Raw genomic sequence first — 22,270 nt, forward strand, 5'->3', positions numbered from 1 at the left:
AAATTTGTAATATATTCTCAGGAAGAAACTGAAAGGATACACATGGTAATGTTGAGTAGTTGTCTCAATATGGAGAAATTACCAATAATTATATTTGCATTCATTATCATTATTTTCTGTCTGGGGTAAATGAATATAATTTAAACATATCATAAAAAAATCAAACAATTTATTACATTGGGTATATGTGCTGCAAAAAACCTTCTTAAAGTATTAAAAAGCTAAGATGTCACTTTAAGGACTGAGGTACTCCTGACACAAGCCATGGTGTTTTCAATTGCCTCATATGCATGTGCAAGCTGGGCAATGAATAAGGAAGACCAAAGAAGAATCAATGCCTTTGAATTATGGTGTCAGGCAAGAATACTGAATGTACCATGGACTGCCAAAAGAACAAACAAATCTGTCTTAGAAGTACAACCAGAGTGCTCCTTAGAAGCAAGTATGGCAAGACTTCCTCTCACATACTTTGAACATGTTGTCAGGAGGGACCACTCAATGGAGAAGGATACCATGCTTGGTAAAGTAGAGGGTCAGTGAAAAAGAGGAATACCCTCAATGAGATGGATTGACACAGTGGCTACAACAATGGGCTCAACCACAGTGATAATAGTGCAGGACTGGGCACTGTTTCATTCTGTTATGCACAGGGTCGCTATGAGTCGGAACCGACTCAATGGCACCTAACAACAACAACATTTGATGCTATAGCCAATCTGACTGCCACAATTTTCTTGTCTGTCCAAGCCTAGAACAAGGAGATGTGCCTTATACTTATATAGTCTTCCCTATAACTATAGGTGCCTTAGTACTGCAAAAAAGGAGTCCCTGGGTGATGCAAACAGTTAACACACTGGGCTGGTAACCAAAACATGAGGTTCGAGTCCACCCAGACTCATCTCCAAAGAAAGATCTGGTGACCAACTTTCAAAAAATCAGCCATTAAAAACGCTATTGAACATAGTTCTACTCTGACACACATGGGTCACTATGAGTCAGAATCACCTTGTCAGCAACTGGTTTGGATTGGGGGCATTAGTAGTTCAGTGGTAGAATTCTCTTCTTCCATGCAGGACACCCAGGTTTGATTCCTGGACAATGTACCTCACACAGCCAGCACTTGTCTGTCAGTGTTGGTTTGCTTGGCTGTGATGTTGACCAGGTTTCAGTAGAGCTTCCAGACTAAGATAGACTCAGAAGAAAGGCCTGGAAATCTACTTCCAAAAAATAGTCAATGAAAACCCTATGGATCACAGTAGCCTGATCCACAACAGATGGCACAGGACCAACCAGCTTTTCATTCCATTGTACGTGGAGTCACCATGAGTTAGGGGTAACTCAACAGCAGCTAACAATAGTACTGCAGAAAGAGCACTGGGCAATTAAATGCATGCTAGCTGTTTTGTAAACTCATTTTCCTCATCTATAAAAGGTCTAAATTAGGCTACATAATTTCCTGCATAACACCCGATTTCAGTTAAATAATTAACTGCCATCAGTTAAATAAATGCCTTAAAATCAGCACATGCTAAACTTTTCTACTCCATCTGAGTTCCCCAATAAAGAATGGTACTTCCAACAAGTGCCGAAGCCCAGAATCTGGAGTCATATCTGCCTCCTTCCTTTCCCTCACCTTCATCCCCCACCTCACCAAAATCCTTACTCCTCACCACATACATTCAGTATTAATCATCATCCCCACATTTATATTTCCAGCCTGGCCTCGTTTCTGAACTCCAGGCACATATCCGAATGCCTTCTTGGTATCTCTGTTTGTATGATTCACAGGCATTTCAAGCTCAGTATTGCCCAAACTGAGCTGCTCATGTTCTCTCAAACCTACTCCCAAACCCCATTTTTCTAATTGCTCAAGTTAAAAAAAAAAATTGTGTTATCCTTGATCTCTTTCTCTCTCACTCCTCACATCCATTTAAAAATACTTCTTTTCATTCTACCTTGAAAATATATCCAAAATTCAACCTCTTATCACCCCCACCCAGAGGCACCTCAGAAGATAGACCTGGTGGCAATCTGCTCTGAAAGGTCACAACCTTGAAAACCCTATGGAGCAGTTCTACTCTGCACACACGGGGTCACCATGACTCAGAATCAACAAGACAACTAGCAAGAACAACTAACCAAAACAGTCGCCCACCCAGTGGCACCTTAGAGGAAAGGACTGGCAATCTGCTTCTGTAAAGATTACAGCCAAGAGAACTCTATGGAGCAGTTCTACTCTGTAGCACATGGGGTCACCATGAGTTGGAATCGACTCTACCGCAACAGGTTTGGCTTTGGTTTGTTGTTGCTGTTTTTGTTAGCTGCCATTGAGTTGGTTCCGAGTCACAGAGGCCCTGTGTACAACAAAAGGAAACACTGCCCAGTCCTGTGCCATCCCCACAATCATTGTTATGCTTGAGCCCATTGTTGCAGCCACTGTATCTATCTTGTTGAGAGTCTTCTTCTTTTTCACCGACCCTCTACTTTATCAAGCATGATGTCCTTCTCCATTGACTGGACTCTCCTGATAACATGTCCAAAGTACATGAGATGAAGTCTTGCCATCTTTGCTTCTACAGATCATTCTGGCTGTACTTCTTTCAGGATAGGTTTGTTCAGTCTTCTGGCAGTCCAATATTTAATATTCAAACCTGGTATATTCAATAGTCTTCATCCACAGCAAAAAGACAAATAACCCATAAAAAATGGGCAAAAGATATGAATACACACTTCACTAAAGAAGACATTCAGGTAGCCAACAGATATATGAGGAAATGTTCACGATCATTAGCCATTAGGGAAAGGCAGATCAAAACTACAATGAGATTTCATCTCACTCCAACAAGGCTGGCATTAATCCAAAAAACACAAAATAATAAATGTTGGAGAGGCTGTGGAGAGATTGGAACACTTCTACACTGCTGGTGGGAATGTCAAATGGTACAACCACTTTGGAAATTGATTTGGCACTTCCTTAAAAAGCTAGAAATAGAACTACCATACCATCCAGCAATCCCATTCCTTGGAATATATCCTAGAGAAATAAGAGCCTTTACAAGAGCAGATATATGCACACCCATGTTTATTGCAGCACTGTTTGCAACAGCGAAAAGATGGAAGCAACCAAGGTGCTCAACAAAGGATGAATGGATAAATAAATTATGTTTTATTCACACAATGGAATACTATGCATCGATAAAGAACAGTGAGGAATCTCTGAAACATTTCATAACATGGAGGAACCTGGAAGGTATTATGCTGAGTGAAATTAGCCAGTTGCAAAAGGACAAATATTGTATAAGACCACTATTATAAGAACTTGAGAAATAGTTTAAACTGAGAAGAAAACATTCTCTTGTGGTTACAAGAGGGGGGAGGGAGGAAGGGTAGGAGAGGGGTATTCACTAATTAGACAGTAGATAAGAACTACTTTAGGTGAAGGGAAAGACAGCACACAATACAGGGGAGGTCAGCACAATTGGACTAAACCAAAAGCAAAGAAGTTTCCTGAAGAAACTGAATGCTTCGAAGGCCAGTATAGCAGGGGCAGGGGTCGGGGGACCATGGTTTCAGGGGACATCTAAGTCAATTGGCATAATAAAATCTATTAACAAAACATTCTGCATCTCACTTTGAAGAGTGGCATCTGGTGCCTTAAACGCTAGCAAGCAGCCATCTAAAAGATGCATCAATTGGTCTCAACCCACCTGGATCAAAGGAGAATGAAGAACATCAAGGACACAAGGTGATTACGAGCCCAGCAGACAGAAAGGGCCACATGAACCAGAGCAGAGACTACATCAGCCTGAGACCAGAAGAACTAGATGGTGCTCGGCTACAACTGATGACGGCCCTGACAGGGAACACAACAGAGAACCCCTGAGGGAGCAGGAGAGCAGTGGGATGCAGACCCCAAATTCTCATAAGACTAGACTTAATGGTCTGACTGAGACTGGAAGGACTCTGGTGGTCATGGGCCCCAGACCTTCTGTTGGCCCAGGACAGGAACCATTCCCAAAGCCAACTCTTCAGACAGGGATTGGACTGGACAATGGGTTGGAGAGGGATGCTGGTGAGGAGTGAGCTTCTTGGATCAGTTGGACACTTGAGACTATGTTGGCATCTCCTGCCTGGAGGGGAGATGAGAGAGTGGAGGGGGTTAGAAGCTGGCGAAAAGGACACGAAAAGAGAGAGTGGAGGGAGAGAGCGGGCTGTCTCATTAGGGGGAGACTAATTGGGAGTATGTAGCAAGGTGTATATGGGTTTTTGGGTGACAGACTGACTTGATTTGTAAATTTTCATAAAGTACAATAAAAATTATTTAAAAAAAAGGATATGGTACCTTATTTTTTTTAAAAAAAAGGCCGGATGCAACTGGACCAATAGAAACAAGAGGAACCTCTCAGACTATGGCCCAGAGATACTCTTTAAACTTTGAACTGAAACCTCTCCCAGAGGTCACCTTTCAGCTAAATAACATATTGTGCTCTTTTAACTAAAAAAAAAGTAATCCATATGAGACCAAATGGTCAACATTTACCCTAAAGCAAAGATGAGAAAGGGGGTGGGGAGGGAAGCTAGATTAATGGAAACAGAGCAACCAGAATGGATATAATGAGAATGTTGACACATGTGGAAAATGTAACCAATGTCACTGAACAATAATGTATATATAAAAAAGAAATTGTTAAATGGGAACATACTTCGCTGTGTAAACTTTCACCGAAAATACAATACGACACTTAAAAAAAAAAAAAAGTATATGGTGCAAGTAGTCTTTGTTTATAAATACAGTTAGGGTTCAAATTTTCAACCTTGAAAAATCAATTATATTATTTCAAAAGTAATATGGCATAGTCTAAGTCAGGGTTTCTCAACATCAGCACTATTGACATTATTGGCTGGATAATTCTTTCTTTCAAAGCACAGAGCCATCCTGTGCCCTATAAGTTGTTTACCAGCTTCCCTGGCCTCTGCCCCTAAATACCAGTAGCATGCCCTTAGTTGTGACAACCAAAAATGTCTCCAGACTTTGCTAAATTTCCAATGGGGAAGCAAAAGTGCCTCCAGTTGCAAAAGAGAAAGAAGGTAACCAAAGTCTCAAAGTTAAGAAACTAGTCTACAGGACTAATAGCCTACATGAACCATGGCCTCATTTATCCTGAGACGAAAAGAATAAGAACCACTGACAACTGTTCTGACCAGAGACACAATCGATGGTCCTTAACAGAATGGGAGAAAAATGTAGATCGAACCTCAAATTTCTAAAAGGCCACACTTACTAAACCAGTAGAGGCTAGAGGATCCCTTGAGACTATTTGTCTTAGTTATCTAGTGCTGCTATAACAGAAATACCATGAGTGGGTGGCTCTAACAAAGAGAAATTTATTCTCTCACAGTCTAGGAGGCTAGAAGTCCAAATTCAGAGTGCCAGCTCTAAGGGAAGTCTTTCTCTCTCTGTTAGTTGTGGAGGAACGTCCTTGTCATCAATCTTCCCTTGGTCTAGGAGCTTCTCAGCAGAGGAACTCTGGGTCCAAAGGACGTGCTCTGCTTCTGGCACTGTTTTCTTGTTGGTATGTGGTCCCCTGTCTCTCTGCTTGCTTCTTTAATGTCTCAAAAGAGATTGACTTAAGACACAACCAGCTTTTCGTGTCGAGAGCGCTTCAGCAAATATAGTGAATGTTCCTAAAACCCACCGGACTTTCTGTAAGAAGTGTGACAAGCACCAACCCCACAAAGTGACACAGTACAAGAAGGGCAAGGATTCTCTATATGCCCAGCGAAAGCAGCGTTATGACAGGAAGTAGAGTGTATATGGTGGGCAGACTAAGCTGATTTTCCAGAATAAGTCTAAAACTACTAAGAAGATTGTGTTGAGGCTTAAATGTGTTGAGCCCAACTGCAGATCTAAGAGAACTCTGGCTATTAAGAGATGCAAGCATTTTGAACTGGGAGGAGATAAGAAAAGGCCAAGTGATCCAGTTCTAAGCTTCATTTGTTTTATTATCAAAACAATAAAATCTTGAGGCTATGTTCACTTAAAAAAAAAAAAAAAAAGACACAACCTAATCTTGTAAATTGAGTCCTGACTTGTTAACATAACTGCCACTAATCCCACCTCATTAACATCATGTTGTTGTTGGGTGCCATCTAGTTGATTCTGACTCATAGCGACCCTATATAACAGAGTAGAACTGCCCCATAGGGTTTCCAAGGAGCAGCTGGTGGATTTGAACTGACGACCATGTGGTTAGCAGCTTGAGGTCTTAACCACTACACCACCAGGGCTCCCATTAACATCACAGATGTAGGATTTACAACACATGCTAAAACCACATCAGATCAGAAAATTGTGGACAATCACGCAATACGGCAAATCACGGCTGTCTTAGTCATCTAATGCTGCTATAACTGAAATACCGCAAGTGAATGGCTTTAACAAAGAGAATTTTATTCTCTCACAGTCCAGTAGGCTGGAAATCTGAATTCAGGGCACTGGCTCCAGGAGATGGCTTTCCTTCTCTGTGAGCTCTGGAGGAATGTTATTCTCATTGATCTTCTGTTGGTCTAGGACCTTCTCCATACAGGAACCCCAGGTCCAAAGGACGTGCTCTGCTCCTGGCCCTGCTTTCTTGGTGGTATGAGATCCTCAATTCTCTGTTTGCTTCCATTTCCTTTTATCTCTTGTAAGATAAAAGGTGGTGCAGGCCACACCGGAGGGAAACTCCCTTTACATTGGATCAGCAATGCAACCTGGGTGACAGTGTCACATCCCACCCTAATCCTCTTTAACATAATCTAACCTTGTCTCATTAACCACAGACAGGGATTAGGATTTATAACACATAGGAAAATTATGTCTATCACAAAATGGAGGACAACTACACAATACTGGGAACCACGGCCTAACCAAGTTGACACATATATATGGGGGACACAATTCAATCCATGACAATGCGCATCAACAGAAGAATAGATAAACAAATTATGGTACATACACACAATGGAATACTACACAACGATAAAGAACAATGATGAATCCTCAAAACATCTCACAATATGAATGAATCTGGAAGGCATTATGTTGGGTGAAAGTAGGCAGTCACAAAAGAACAAATATTATGTGAGATCTCTATTATAAGAACTCAAGAAAAGGTTGAAACACAGAAGAAAACATTCTTTGATGGTTACTAGGGTGGGGAGAGAGAGGGGAATTCACTAACTAGATAGTAGACAAGAATCATCTAACGTGAAGGGAAGGACAACACACAATACAGGGCAAGTCAACACAACTGGACTAAAGCAAAAACTAAGAAGTTTCCTGAATACAACCAAACACTTTGAGGGACAGAGTAGCCAAAATGAGACACCATCTCACCCCAGCATTACTGGCACAAATCAAAAAAACAGGAAATAACAAATGTTGTAGAGGTTGCAGGGAGATTGGAACTCTTATGCATTGCTACTGGGAATGCAAAATGATAAAAACCATTTTGGAAAATGATATGGCACTTCCTTAGAGAGCTAAAAATAGAAATAAAATATGATCCAGCAATCTCACTCCTAGGAATACATCCTAGAGAAATAAGAGTCGACACACAAATAGACATATGTACACCCATGCTCAGTGCAGCATTGTTCACAATAGCAAAAAGGTGGCAACAACCTAGATGCCCATCAACAGATGAATGGATAAACAAACTATGGTACATTCACACAATGGAGTATTATATAATGATAAAGAATGATGATGAGTCTGTGAAACATCTCATAACATGGGTGAATCTGGAGGGTATTACGCTGAAAGAAATAAGTCAGTCACAAAAAGGCAAATAATTGAGACCACTATTGTAAAAACCCATGAAAAGGTTTACACACATAAAGAAATGATCTTCGATGGTTACAAGGGAGAGAAGGGATGCAGATGGAAAAACACTAAATAGACAATAGATAAGTGGTAACTTTGGTGAAGGGCAAGACAGTACACAATACTGGGGAAGTCAGCACAACTTGTACAAGGCAAGGTCATGGAAGCTCCCTAGACACATCCAAACTCCCTGAGAGACCAAATTGCTGGGCTAAGGGCTGTGGGAACCACGGTCTCCAGGAACATCTACCTCAGTTGGCATAACATAGTTTATAAAGACAATGTTCTACATTCCACTTTGGTGAGTAGCATCTGGGGTCTTAAAACCTTCTGAGTGGTCGTCTAAGATAATCCACTGGTCTCAGCCCTTTGGGAACAAGAGAGAACGAAGAAAACTAAAGACACAGGGGAAAGGACTAATGGACCACATCTACCACAACCTCCACCAGACTGAGTCCAGTACAACTAGATGGTGCCCGGCTACCACCACCGACTGCTCTGACAGGGATCACAATAGAGGGTCCCAGACAGAGCTGGAGAAAAATGTAGAACAAAATTCTAACTCAAAAAGAAAGACCAGACTCGCTGGCCTGAGAGAGACTGGAGAAACCCTGAGAGTATGGCCCTGGATACCCTTTCAGCTCAGTAATGAAGCCACCCCTGAGGTTCACCGTTCAGCCAAAGATCAGATAGGCCCATAAAGCAAGAAGAGACTAAAGGGCACACCAGCCCTGGGGCAATGACTAGAAGGCAGGAGGGAACAAGAAAACTGGTAATAAGGAACCCAAGATTTAGAAGGGAGAGTGTTGACATGCCATGGGGTTTTCAACCAATGTCATAAACCAGTATGTGTTACTAACTGTTTAATGAGAAACTAGTTTGTTCTGTAAACCTTCATCTAAAGTACAAAAAAAAAGAAAAATGTTCTGCATCCCACTTTGGCGAGTAGCATCTAGGGGTCTTAAAAGCTTGCAAGATGCCATCTAAGGTGCATCAATTTATCCCAACCCACTTGGAGCAAAGGAGAATGAAGAACACAAAAGACACAAGGAAAATATTAGCTCAACAGACAAAAGGGCCACGTAAACCAGAGATCCATTAGCCTGAGACCAGAAGAACTAGATGGTGCCGGGCTACCACCAATGACCACCCTGACAGAATGTAACAGACAATCCCTAATGGAGCAGGACAAAAGTGTGGAGCAGAACTCAAATTCACATAAAAGGCCATATTTAATGGTCTGAGTGAGATTGGAGGAGCCCCAGAAAACATCGTCCCCAGGCTCTCAGTTAACCCAAAACTAAAACCATTCCCAGAGCCCACTCTTCAGACAAAAATTAGAATGGACTATAAAACTTAAAATAATACTCATGAAGAGTGTGCTTCTTAGTTCAGGCAGATACACCAGACCAAATGGGTGGCTCGTGTCCAGAGGCAGAATGAGAAGGCAGGAAGGGACCAGAACAGATTGGATGGACATGGGAAACCCGAGGTGGAAAGGGGGACTGTGCTGTTACATTGTAGGGGTTGCAACTAGTGTCACATAACAATAGGTGTATAAATTTTTGTGTGAGAAATTAACTTGAGTTGTAAACTTTCACCTAAAGCACAGCAAAAAATGAAGTAAAAAAAAGTGCTTGAAGTTTATAACCACTGGTCTAAGTTAAAAGTTGAGGCTCTGGAGCCAAACTGCCTGGGCTTGAATTTTCCCTGTACCTCTTACCAGCTGTGACACTGTCAGCAAATTACTTAACTTCCCTAGGCATTATTTTCCTCATCTGTTCAATGTAATTCCTCCCCACCCCCATCCCCACAGCTGATTTTTCAGAAGCAGATCACCAGGTCTTTCTTCTGAAGTGCCTCTGGGTGGACTTGCACCTCCAACCTTTTGGTTAGCAGCTGAGCATCCTAACCATTTGCACCACCCCCCATGGCATATAGTAAGTGCTTGATAAATTTAAACTATTACTATTTTGATATTTATAGCTACTTACTACTTGCAAAGTCATTTCATATACATGCTCCCTCATTGGATCCTTAGAACCACCTTGTGTGAGGGTGTGAGCTTTGGGGTTGTGGTGCGAGAAGGTCTGTTTTGGGTAAAGCAGGGTTTATTTTTATCTCTATTTTCCAGATGACAGAACGGTAGCACAGAGAAAGTAAACAGGGCCGCCTGAAGTCACACCACATTTAAGTGAAGACTTCTCCCTCCTGGTCTATGATCTTTCCAATATCATCACAAAGGCAACTAATTGTTTTATATAACCTAAAACAAAATCTCAAGATCAAGAGGTTTTCGGGGTAATGGACACACATGTAATATGATCAGCTAACTGAAATATTGATGCTGACTTTTGCTGAATAACTCTACCAGAGATGAAGTCTCTGTGGATAAACAAATCAAACGGCTAAATTTACATACTTGGCTCATGCTTTATTTAAATGTATTTAATAGCATCTCTCTGTTTCTTTCTTTCATGGGAAACTAACAAACAAGCAAATACAAACACACACCAAAAAACAGCTTGTAGAACAATACCAAGAGAACATTAGCTGATACAACACTTTTAGAATTATTTCTAGAGGTGAAATTTCATTGCGAAACATGGTGTAGAACTGCTCCTCAGATAAACAGGCCCAAAGAGCAAATCCTCTAGTATTCTCTTGCAATGGCATCACCCCAAAAAGTCAAGGTATAGCTGACTCATTAGAACACATGTACAAAAGCCTGCCAGACCCGTTGACAACTGGGACACAACACTCTGTGCAAAGAGTGTCTTTCCTGGAGGACAGGAGGAGGACTGAGCCAGAGGAAGAGAGTAGAGAGCAAACGCCATGAACATTGTCTTGGATCTCCTCCTGCTTCTGGCTACCATCGTCTACTCCTACTTGGAGTCGTTGGTAAAGTTCTTCATTCCCCGGAGGAGAAAGTCTGCGATGGGGGAGATCGTTCTTATTACTGGAGCCAGGCATGGGATAGGCAGGCTGACTGCCTATGAATTTGCAAAACAGAAAAGCAGACTGGTGCTGTGGGATATTAAGAAGGTAATGAATTTATCTGCCCGTTTCTTTTAAAGTCACAAACTAAGACACATGTTTAAAAAAAATGGTTTTCAAAGTTTGGTAAAGCAACTCCCTAGAGCCTTATTCTACTATCTTCCAGGTTGGTTAGCTGAAGGGAACTTAATTGAGATCTAAGCAGTGATTTGGATATCATGGTATGCAGATCGATAGCACAGACTTAGGAGCCAGGCTCCTTCCAAGATGTTAAAATTGGGCAAGTCATTTAATTTCTTTCTGTCCCAGTTTCTTTATTGCTGAAATATCCCTCGTGGGATAGTCAAGAACAGGAGTTGGCAAACTATAGACATGGGTCAAATCCACCCTATGGGCAGCCTGTTGAGCTGAGAATGTTTCTTACATTTTTAAAGGGTTGTAAAAATTAAAAAAAGAAAGAAAGAAAAATATGTGGCAGAGCCTTTTGTGCCTCCCCCCACATCCGATCCTAAAATATCAACTATCTTTACAGAAAGTTTGCCAACCCCTGGTCAAGAGGATTAAATGAGTGGATATTTTAAGTGCTCAGGAGAGTGCCTGTGTGTTAAATAAAATCTACATGTGTTCAGTCAGGTTTTCTCTTCGGCATTCATGGTTTGCTTGTGCTTTTTTTTTTTTTTTTTTTTGAGAGATTCCAACTTTTATTTTTCTCCTTTACATGAAGTAGAAGAAAGAATACAGGATTAAACTGTAAAAGTGGTTAATCAGTAGGATATGTACACACACAAAAGCCCAGGTAGGAAGACAGGTTTATTTACAACGAGGAAACACATGTAAAATTAAGGTAATTTTCATGTGAAATATTTTTTTTAAAAAAGTATGCCACATGGCCACTACTGTCTATAGCAGTATAGAAGGGGAAAAAAACATTTATTTAGGGACAGACATACCACAAGGTCCAAGTTTTACAGTATCAGTGCAATAAATTCACAAAACCATATGATAGCTAATTCATCAGAGTTTAAGAATTGTTCCCAAGTGTGTCACATTTTTGGCCCTCAGAGGGTCACTTCTACAGATTTCGACTACTCTAAATTTCTAGTTACTGAAAAGGAGAGAACGATTCTAAGAAGCTTTCCAAGGAGTTAAAAAATCTGTGTAGACTAGAGGCCAACAACCATCGCCATCAGTTGGCTCTAACCAACAGCCCTTGCATTCTTCAGAGAAATAGCTAGGAAAAAAGTCAGACGCCAGCACAGTCCCTAATTTCATTCCAAATCTGTGGGCACCAAAACAGCCAGTACTGCCATAAAATGAGAATTTTGAGGCTTACTTTAAATGATTTATTCTGGTCTTGAAAAATTAGTAGGATAAATTATTTTCTACAGAAATTGATCTTGACTAACCTAAGAAGGTTTTTGTCCTTCACTGGCTGATCTTAAAGTGAAGGTCACAGACATGAGTCTTAACCTACTATGGAATTTAATCTTAGTCATTTGCTTGTGCTCTTATTTATAAACAATTTATTCACTGCCCAAAATAAAACAAAAGTAACCGAGATCTTGTATCATTTTCCCTAAAATTGTGAATTCTGCTAAGGCCATGAAAATATACATAGAAAATTGTTTACAAGTTTTTTTTTTTTTTTTTTTTGAATAGTTGTGCTGACTTCCTGTTTATGAGATTTTTAGACTGGAAAAATTGCATTTTTTTTTTTTTTGAGAATCAGATTTTCCATAAATTACTCTGAAACTTCAATTGCCTTTATATTATCCTTTTGTGTGCTTTGCCATCCTCTCTACTTGGCACCTATTTTCCCAGGGCCTTCAAAAATGTCTCCTGAGGGGGTTAGAAGCTGGCGAAATGGACAGGAAAAGAGAGAGTGGAGGGAGAGAGCAGTCTGTCTCATTAGGGGGAGAGTAATTGGGAGTGTGTAGCAAGGTATACATGGGTTTTTGTGTGAGAGACTGACTTGATTTTTAAACTTTCACTTAAAGCGTGATAAAAATTATTTTTTTAAAAAAAATATCTCCTGAGCTTAGAGAACTAATTCTTCCCTGTTTCTTTCTGGGCAATGAAGAATATTATACAAGAAGAAGTTGATACACTTTTATTTAACAGAAATGGATACCTATATGGTAGCTCACTTGGTATACATGAAAATGATTTGGCATTGGTTTAGTCCGTGAAGGCAGTCTAAGGACAAGAATATAAAAATTAAGGAAATCGAATATAATAAATAAGGGTACACCTATGAAAAAAGTATAATAGAAATAAGTAAAAGTATAAACTTATGAATATACATGAATGAATCTAACTTTAAGATCTCTTTCCAGGTAGGTATTTTTTATGAAAAAAACAAAAACAAAAAAAAACCTGTTGCCATTGAGTTGATTCTGACTCATCGCAAGCCTATAGGACAGAGTAGAACTGGCCCATAGAGTTTCCAAGGAGCACCTAGTGGATTCAAACTGCCGACCTCTTGGTTAGCAGCCATAGCACTTACTGACTACTCCACCAGGGTTTCCATTTTGGGGGAAAGAACAGGTATTTATTATTTAAAAAAATTTTTTTTTAATTTCCAGAGACAAGAGAAAAGTAAAATTAGAAAGAAGTCATATTAAAAACTGATTTAAATTAAACTCTTTCTGAAAGTTGGGTAACCTATCCTTGCAAGTTCTCTTTGAATCCTTGAATTTTATGGTTCGACATTTAAAGTATTAAATGATTCACTCTAAGGCTATAAATGTAACTCAGATTTCTCTTAGTCCAGGAAGGCGCCAACTGCTGTTTTGTTACAGCTGGCTCCTTTTGCTTTACAAGAGGAGAGTCATGTTAGCAACTTGGCCCTTATTCAATCTAAACCGCTGCCTTAGGAACACAGTGATAAGTGGTGTAAACAGTGCACACTGGAGTTGAAGCTCCAGGAAACGTTTTACTTACAAACAGACCAGCAGGGCTGTAGTCCAGTTATAAGTATTTTTAATTCTTCAGTCTATGTGTCTGATGAAAGCTCTGGTCACTAATGCCGTCTATTGACTTTGAAATTAGAAACAACAAAAGAGAATGTGTAGCCGTTTTTCTCACAATCCCCCAGTAAGCAAGCTACCAGCTGAAGCCTAAATCAGTTTAAGGCTCTCTTGTTCTCTCCCTTTTATTCGTCAATCCCCCAATATGAAGGGATATTGACTCTGCAGCCAAGGGTCCTGATTTCTGTTAGGCTCCATGTTGGGGGATTTCAGACTGCTGCTCCAGGGTTTTAGCCCATGGTAGTGAAATACAAGGAGTCCTTAGGTCCCTGGGCTGCTAACAGAAAGGTTAGAGGTTCCAGTCCACCCAGGGGCTGCTTGAAAGAAAAGCTTTAGCGATCGACTTCCAAAAATCAGCCATTGAAAACCCACAGTTCTACTCTGACATACATGGAGTTGGAATTGACTCTATGGCAACTGGATGATTAGTGAAATACAAAGGTTCAAGGGAGGCAGTGCCTGCTAAGAGAGATGACCTAATCATTCAGTCAAAAATCCCCCAAATTCCAGTGACACCACTAACATCCCAGTATCCAAAGAAAAGGCTTTTCAGGTATCCTTGCCTCTTTTCCGCAGAGAAGAGCTTACAAATTGTGAGAGAAAAGAAGTGTAATTAAAAAAAACTTCTTCCTTTATCTAAAGAAACAGGTCTTTAAATTTAGGCTGAAGGTAAGTGGCTCTGTCTCCATGTTCTGGAGTTATGTACGAGGTTGTTACATATATGGGAATCCATTCCAGTGGCTCTTGCCCATTTTCACTCCAGAACACCTAAAGAATACACTATATTCCCAAGAGGAGCCTGTCAGTTTGTTGTACTATGGTGGCTTACCTGTTACTAGGATTCCGGAAGCTATACCACCAGCATGTCAAATACCAGCAGGGTCACCCACAGTGGACAGGTTTCAGCAGAGCTTTCTGACTAAGACAGACTAGGAAGAAAGGCCTCGCAATCTAATCCCAAAAATTAGCCAATGAAAACGCTATAAATCACAACAGAATATTGTCCAATATAGTGCTGGAAGATAAACTCCCTAGGCTGGAAGGCACTGAAAATACACAGTGGCTATAACAATGGACTCTAGCACACCAATGGTCATGAAGATGACACAGGACCAGGCAACATTTCTGTTGTACATGGGATCACCATAAGTCAGATCCAACTCGACAGCAACTAACAAGAGTAGTAGCACTGTCTCCCTAGGAAAGTCATTCTCAAATAAGGTTCCTTCTTTCCCCTTCCCTCTTGTGAGGATAAAACAGAATCAGAGAAAAATGGGATGGGGTAGGGGTATGTAGTTTAAAACTACCACTAGTTCCAAGTTGCTACTTAGCACCTCACTTCCTGTTACATGGTTGTTGTTCAATAAATGCTTAACTGCATTTTTGAGTTTTCCTTTTTCTCCATACTCATACATCTCCATCCATGACACTATAATAAGCAACATCTTCCAAGAATGTTCTTCAAGTTGAGAGTAACCAGTTTTAAAGAAATTGCCTATTGGAGAACCTCCAAGCCAAGATGAAAAGCTAAAAAAAATGAAGGATTTTTTTCTTTGATGGAAAATGATTGTCCAGACTACAGTAACACAAGGTGAAAACACATATCTTAATATGAGCATTCCCTGAGAGAAAAATCAGGCATAATCTCTTTGCAAATTAGAGAATTAATCTTCCTCAAGAAATTTTCTTGCAAAGGAGGCATTTTAGACATGAATTTTAGTCTTTTAAAAAGTTTTTTCTCCGAAGCTTTCTCTCCCACTCCTCTCCCTTATCTGACGTACATTCTTGCTTTGTTTTGTTTTGTTTTTTTCTAAATTACAGCATGGTGTTGAGGAAACTGCTTCAGAGTGCCAAAAACTAGGGGCCACGGTGCATGCGTTTGTGGTAGGCTAAAGTAACAGAGAAGAAATTTACAGCTCGATAAACCAGGTGAGACGTTAGGCTATAAACTTCCTCAGGTAATTTCGCATACAGTGCCACAGACACGGGAAATGAAAAGGTCCTTTATGACTGCCTGATTTAAATTAGATTTTAGCTTCTGCTAACTGAAGTAGTTATCTGAAGATATGATATATGATATATAATCCGCTCAGCTCTGCCCATTATTGTTTCATACTATTAATCTGTTTTACTCTGATCAGGAGTTTGAGTAACGTCACAAAGTGACTGAGAAAAGATTTTCACCGGGGAGAATGATCACTTTCTACTTTCACTGTAGTCCTATTACTTTTGCAGTAATTCCTTTTTCCCCTTAATTATTACCTTTGTGGGATATTATTTATGTTGGTATTAATCTAACCTAGATAAAATGTAACCTTAATAATTTCTATCACACAATTTTTAAAAGAATACCAAGTGTTCACAATGAACCAGGCACTCTGATAAACCACTGCATTTAATTAATTAATCCTAATAATCTCATTTTACAGATGAGCAAATTGAGGCTCAGATATTTTAAGCCAATTACCCAAGTCCAAGGAGCTAGTAGGTGGTGGAATCAGAATTATTCATTCATTCATTTTAAAGTGCTCAAGCACTTTAAAAATGTTGGTTAAAAATGCATGTTCATGGACTTGAAAGCTTACTATAGTTAAGATGTCAATACTACCCAGGGAAATTTATAAATTCAATGCAATTCCCATCAAAACTCCAACAGCGGTCTTAAACGCTAGCAAGCAGCCATCTAAGATGCATCAATTGGTCTCAACCCACCTGGGTCAAAGGAGAATGAAGGACACAAAGGACACAAGGCAATTACAATGCCAAGAGACAGAAAGGGCCACATGAACCAGAGACTACATCAGCCTGAGGCCAGAAGAACTAGATGGTGCCCAGCTAAAACTGATGACTGCCCTGACAGGGAGACACCCCTGAGGCAGCAGGAGAGCAGTGGGGTGCAGACCCCAAATTCTCATAAAAAGACCAGACTTAATGGTCTGACTGAGACTAGAAGGACCCCAGTGGTCAAGGCCCCCAGACCATCTGTTGGCCCAGGACAGGAAACCATTCCCGAAGCCAACTCTTCAGACAGGGATTGAACTGGACAGTGGGTTGGAGAGGGATGCTGGTGAGGAGTGAGCTTCTTGGATCAGGTGGACACTTGAGACTATGTTAGCATCTCCTACCTGGAGGGGAGATGAGAGGGTAGAGGGGCTTAGAAGCTGACGAAATGGACATGAAAAGAGAGAGTGGAGGGAGAGAGCAGGCTGTCTCATTAGGGGGAGAGTAATTGGGAGTATGTAGCAAGGTGTATATAAGTTTTTGTGTGAGAGACTGACTTGATTTGTAAACTTTCACTTAAAGCACAATAAAAATTAAAAAAAAAAAAAACTTCAACAGCCTTTTTTGCAGGAATGGAAAAGACAATCCTCAAGTTTACATGGAATGACAAGGGACTTCAAGTAGCTAAGGCAATCTTGAAGAAGAATAAAGTAGGAAGACTCATACTTCCTGATTTCAAAACATACTGCAGTAATTAAAACAGCCTGGTATTGGTATAATAATAGTCATATAGACTAATGGAATAGAATTTAAAGTACAGAAATAAATCCATACATCTATGGTCAACTGGTTTTCCACAAGGTGTTAATCCCATTCAATGAAGAAGGAAGAGTCTCTTCTATAAATGGTGCTGGAAAAATTGGATTTCTGCATACAGAAGAATGAAACAGGATTTATGCCTCACACCATACACAAAACAAAAACAAAACCCAAACCCAGTGCCATTGAGTTGATTCTGACTCATGGCGACTCTGTAGAACTGCCCCGTAGATTTCCACACACAAAAGCCAATCCAAAATGGATCAAGGACCTAATTGTAAAAACTAAAACCATAAAATTCTTTGAAGAAAATTCAGGGAATGAGGCTACGGCACCTAGTGTTTAGCAATAGATTATCAGGTGTGATAACGAAAGCTCAAGCAACAAAAGACAAAATAGATGGTACCTCATAAAAATTAAACACTTTTGTACATCAAAGGAATTTATTAACAAAGTGAAAAGACAACCTACAGACTGGGAGAAAAATTTTGAGAACGGCATATCAGAAAAGGGCCTAACATCCAAAATATATATGAAACTTCTACAACTTAACAATAGAAAGATAACACAACTAAAAAATTGATTAAAGACTTGAACAGACAGTTCACCAAGTAAGGACACGAAAAGATGCTCAGTATCATTAGCCATTGTTGTTATTGTGTGCAGTCAAGTCAGTTCTAATCCCTTGTGACCTAGTGGAACTGCTCCATAGGGTTTTCTTGGCTGTAGCTTTGGCACAGGCAGATCTCCAGGTCTTTCTCTTGCAAAGCCAGTGGGTGGGTTCAAAAAGCCAGCCTTTCACAAATAACCCAATTAAAAAATGGACAAAAGATGTGAATAGACACTTCACTAAAGAAGACATTCAGGTAACTAACAGATACATGAGGAAATGTTCACAATCATTAACCATTAGAGAAAGGCAGATCAGAACTACAATGAGATTTCATCTCACTCCTACAAGGCTGGCATTAATCCAAAAAACACAAAATAATAAATGTTGGAGAGGCTGTGGAGAGATTGGAACACTTCTACACTGCTGGTGGGAATGTCAAATGGTACAACCACCTTGGAAATTGATTTGGCGCTTCCTTAAAAAGCTAGAAATAGAACTACCATACTATCCAGCAATCCCATTCCTTGGAATATATCCTAGAGAAATAAGAGCCTTTACAAGAGCAGATATATGCGCTCCCATATTTATTGCAGCACTGTTTGCAACAGAGAAAAGATGGAAGCAACCAAGGTGCTCAACAAAGGATGAATGGATAAATAAATTATGGTATATTCACACAATGGAATACTATGCATCGATAAAGGACAGTGATCAATCTGTGAAACATTTCATAACACGGAGGAACCTGGAAGGCATTATGCTGAGTGAAATTAGTCAGTTGCAAAAGGACAAATATTGTATAAGACCACTTATAAGAACTTGAGAAATAGTTTAAACTGAGAAGAAAACATTCTTTTGTGGTTATGAGAGGGGGGAGGGAGGGAGGTTGGGAGAGGGGCACTCACTAATTAGACAGTAGATAAGAACTACTTTAGGTGAAGGGAAAGACAGCACACAATACAGGGGAGGTCAGCACAATTGGACTAAACCAAAAGCAAAGAAGTTTCCTGAATAAACTGAATGCTTCAAAGGCCAGTGTAGCAGGGGCAGGGGTTTGGGAACCATGGTTTCAGGGGACATCTAAGTCAATTGGCATAATAAAATCTATTAAGAAAACATTCTGCATTCCACTTTGAAGAGAGCCATCTGGGGTCTTAAACGCTAACAAGCAGCCACCTAAGATGCATTAATTGGTCTCAACCCACCTGGATCAAAGGAGAATGAAGAACATCAAGGACACAAGGTGATTATGAGCCCAAGAGACAGAAAGGGCCACATGAGCCAGAGACTACATCAGCCTGAGGCCAGAAGAACTAGATGGTGCCCAGCTACAACCGATGACGGCCCTGACAGGGAACACAACAGAGAACCCCTGAGGGAGCAGGAGAGCAGTGGGATGCAGACCCCAAATTCTCATAAGACTAGACTTAATGGTCTGACTGAGACTGGAAGGACCCCAGTGGTCATGGTCCCCAGACCTTTTGTTGGCCCAGGATAGGAACCATTCCCAAAGCCAACTCTTCAGACATGAATTGGACTGGACAATGGGTTGGAGAGGGATGCTGGTGAGGAGTGAGCTTCTTGGATCAGGTGGACACTTGAGACTATGTTGGCATCTCCTACCTGGAGGGGAGATGAGAGGGTGGAGGGGGTTAGAAGCTGGCAAAAAGGACACGAGACGAGAGGGTGGAAGGAGAGAGCAGGCTGTCTCATTAGGGGGAGAGTAACTGGGAATGTGTAGCAAGATGTATATGGGTTTCTGTGTGAGAGACTGACTTGATTTGTAAACTTTGACTTAAAGCACAATAAAAGTTATAAAAAAAAAAAAAAAAAGCCAGACTTTCTGTCAACAGCCAAGTGCTTAACTGCTGCACCAACAGAGGCTCCTTCATTAGTCGTCGTTGTAGTGTGCCATCAAATTGATTCTGACTCATAGCAACCATATGTGACAGAGTAGAAATGCCCCACAGAGTTTCCTAGGCTGTAGCCTTTACAGGAGCAGATTGCCAGGTCTTTTCTCCTGCAAAGCCACTGGTGGGTTTGAACCATTGACCTTTTCGTTAGCAGCCAAGCACATAACCATTTTGCCAACAGGCCTCCTACTCATTAACCATTACCAAAAAACCAAACCCATTGCCGTCAAGTAATTTTGGTCCCTAACAACTGCCGCACCAGGGTACGCCTTTTGATTAACAGCTGTTAACCTTTAGGGCGATACAAATCAAAACCACAATATCTATCACCTCATCCCCATTAGAATTACCAAACCAAACCTGTTGCCGTCAAGTCAATTTCGACTCATAACGACACCACAAGGACAGAGCAGAACTGCCCCATAGAGTTTCCAAGGAGTGGCTGGTGGATTCATACTGCTGACCTTTTGGTTAGCAGTCGAACTCTTAAGCACTGCCACCAGGGCTCCATTAGAATGAAAATGACCAAAAAAACAGAAAACATTAGGTGTTAGTGAGGTAGTGGGGACACTGGAACGCTCATCCATTGCTGATGGGAATGTAAAACAGTGCAGCCACTGTGAAAAACAGTTTGGCAATTTCTCAAAAGTTGAACACAGAATTACCATATGACCCAATGGTCCCAATCCTAGGTATATACCTAGAAGAAGTGAAGGCAGGAACCCAAACAGAAATGTTCATTGCAGCACTTTTCACAATAGCCAAAAGGTGTAAGCCGCTGAAATGTCCATCAACAAATGAATGGATACACAAGATGTGGTATATACATATAATGGAATATTATGCAGACATAAAAAGAAATGAAGTCCTGATACTTGCCACAACATGGACGAACCTTGAATACATAATGCTGAGAGAAATAAGTCACAAATGGGCAAATACTGTATATTCTCCTTTATCTGAATAAGCAAATATACAGAAACCAAAGATTGTTAATGGTTACCAGGGACGAGAGAAGAGGGAAAAGGGGGAGTTAGTGTCTGAGGGTACTGAGTTTATGTTAAGGCGGTGGGATATTTTGGAAAAGGATAGTGACAATGGTGAGACGACATGAAAAATGTAATCAATGTCATAGAATTGTAAATGTGAAAGTTGTATTGGCAAATGTTTTGGTGTGTATATTTTCACCACAATAAAAAATATTTTTAAAAAGTTTCATCAGAGCTTATAATCGGCATTAATATTAATTCATTTTATTGATAAGCTTTCAAAAGACATAATGTACTAAAAAAAAAAAAATGTACTAGGTACTGAAATTTAGATGTAAAAAAATAAACCCGTTTACCCTGCCTTTATAACAAGGTGGAAACCCTGGTGTCATAGTGGTTAATTAAGTGCTACGGCTGCTAACCAAAGGGTTGGCAGTTCGAATCTGCCAGGCGCTCCTTGGAAACAATATAGGACAGTACTCTGTCCTATAGGGTCGCTATGAATTGGAATCGACTCGACGGCACTGGGTTTGGGTTGGGTTATGACAAGGTTCCCTCTGCATTCACTATTTGGGCTCGGAGCACTTTCTTGACTGAACTCTGATAGGCCTCACCCAAGTAGAATAAAGTATTTAATCCTTGGATAACACTAACCCCAACACGTTGCGTTTTTTAACACACCAAATAAATGCATCTTTTTTTTAATATCAAAAGATAAAGAAAGAAGTGGGTGATGTGACCACCATGGTGAATAACACTGGGACAGTATATCCAGCCGATCTTCTCAGTACCAAGGATGAGGAGATTACCAAAACATTTGAAGTCAACGTCCTAGGACATTTTTCGGTGAGTATGAATCAGAAAAATCTCTGGTTTGTGCATATCTAGACACTTCTATTTAAGGAACATAAGGTTCATAATTGAGTTCACATTCTTCTGGGTGGGAGACTGGCCAGAAGATCTTTGCCTTAAAGCAAGAATAATTATATTAGAGTGGTGGAGCCACAGCGTCTCTGCCAAAGTCTGTCTTAGCCTCCAGTGTCTCACTCAGAGCCTGGCACATACCAAGTACTCAACAAATATTTGTGGAATAAAAGAAGTAGCAGATAGAAATAAAAAACCTGACATATTACAATAGCATAATCTAGGGAAGTCTGGGGACTTCCAAGTTACGCTAAGTAAAATGCCATTCAAAATATCTCAAATTTAATAGAGCTTATTATTATTATTATTATTATTTTATTGCAGGGGGGCAGGTGATCATGAAAGACTTTTCCTTACTAAGATACATATTTCTGTAGTATTTGAAGTTTTTATATAAA

The 22,270-nt window shown here is 40.3% G+C and overlaps 1 protein-coding gene across 1 annotated transcript in view; it reads left to right on the plus strand.

Annotated features, from left to right (window-relative positions):
- The first annotated feature begins 6,487 nt into the window (after positions 1–6,487).
- Positions 6,488–22,270, plus strand: part of HSD17B13 (hydroxysteroid 17-beta dehydrogenase 13) — a 28,017-nt gene continuing 12,234 nt past the window's right edge. Inside the window, 3 exon segments of the mRNA XM_003414094.2 lie at positions 6,488–10,912; positions 15,715–15,822; positions 21,663–21,794. Of these exon segments, the coding sequence (XP_003414142.1) occupies positions 10,703–10,912; positions 15,715–15,822; positions 21,663–21,794 (450 nt within the window). The 5' untranslated portion in view covers positions 6,488–10,702.

Source organism: Loxodonta africana, chromosome 5 (assembly GCF_030014295.1).
Source record: "Loxodonta africana isolate mLoxAfr1 chromosome 5, mLoxAfr1.hap2, whole genome shotgun sequence".
Taxonomy (NCBI): Eukaryota; Metazoa; Chordata; class Mammalia; order Proboscidea; family Elephantidae; genus Loxodonta; species Loxodonta africana.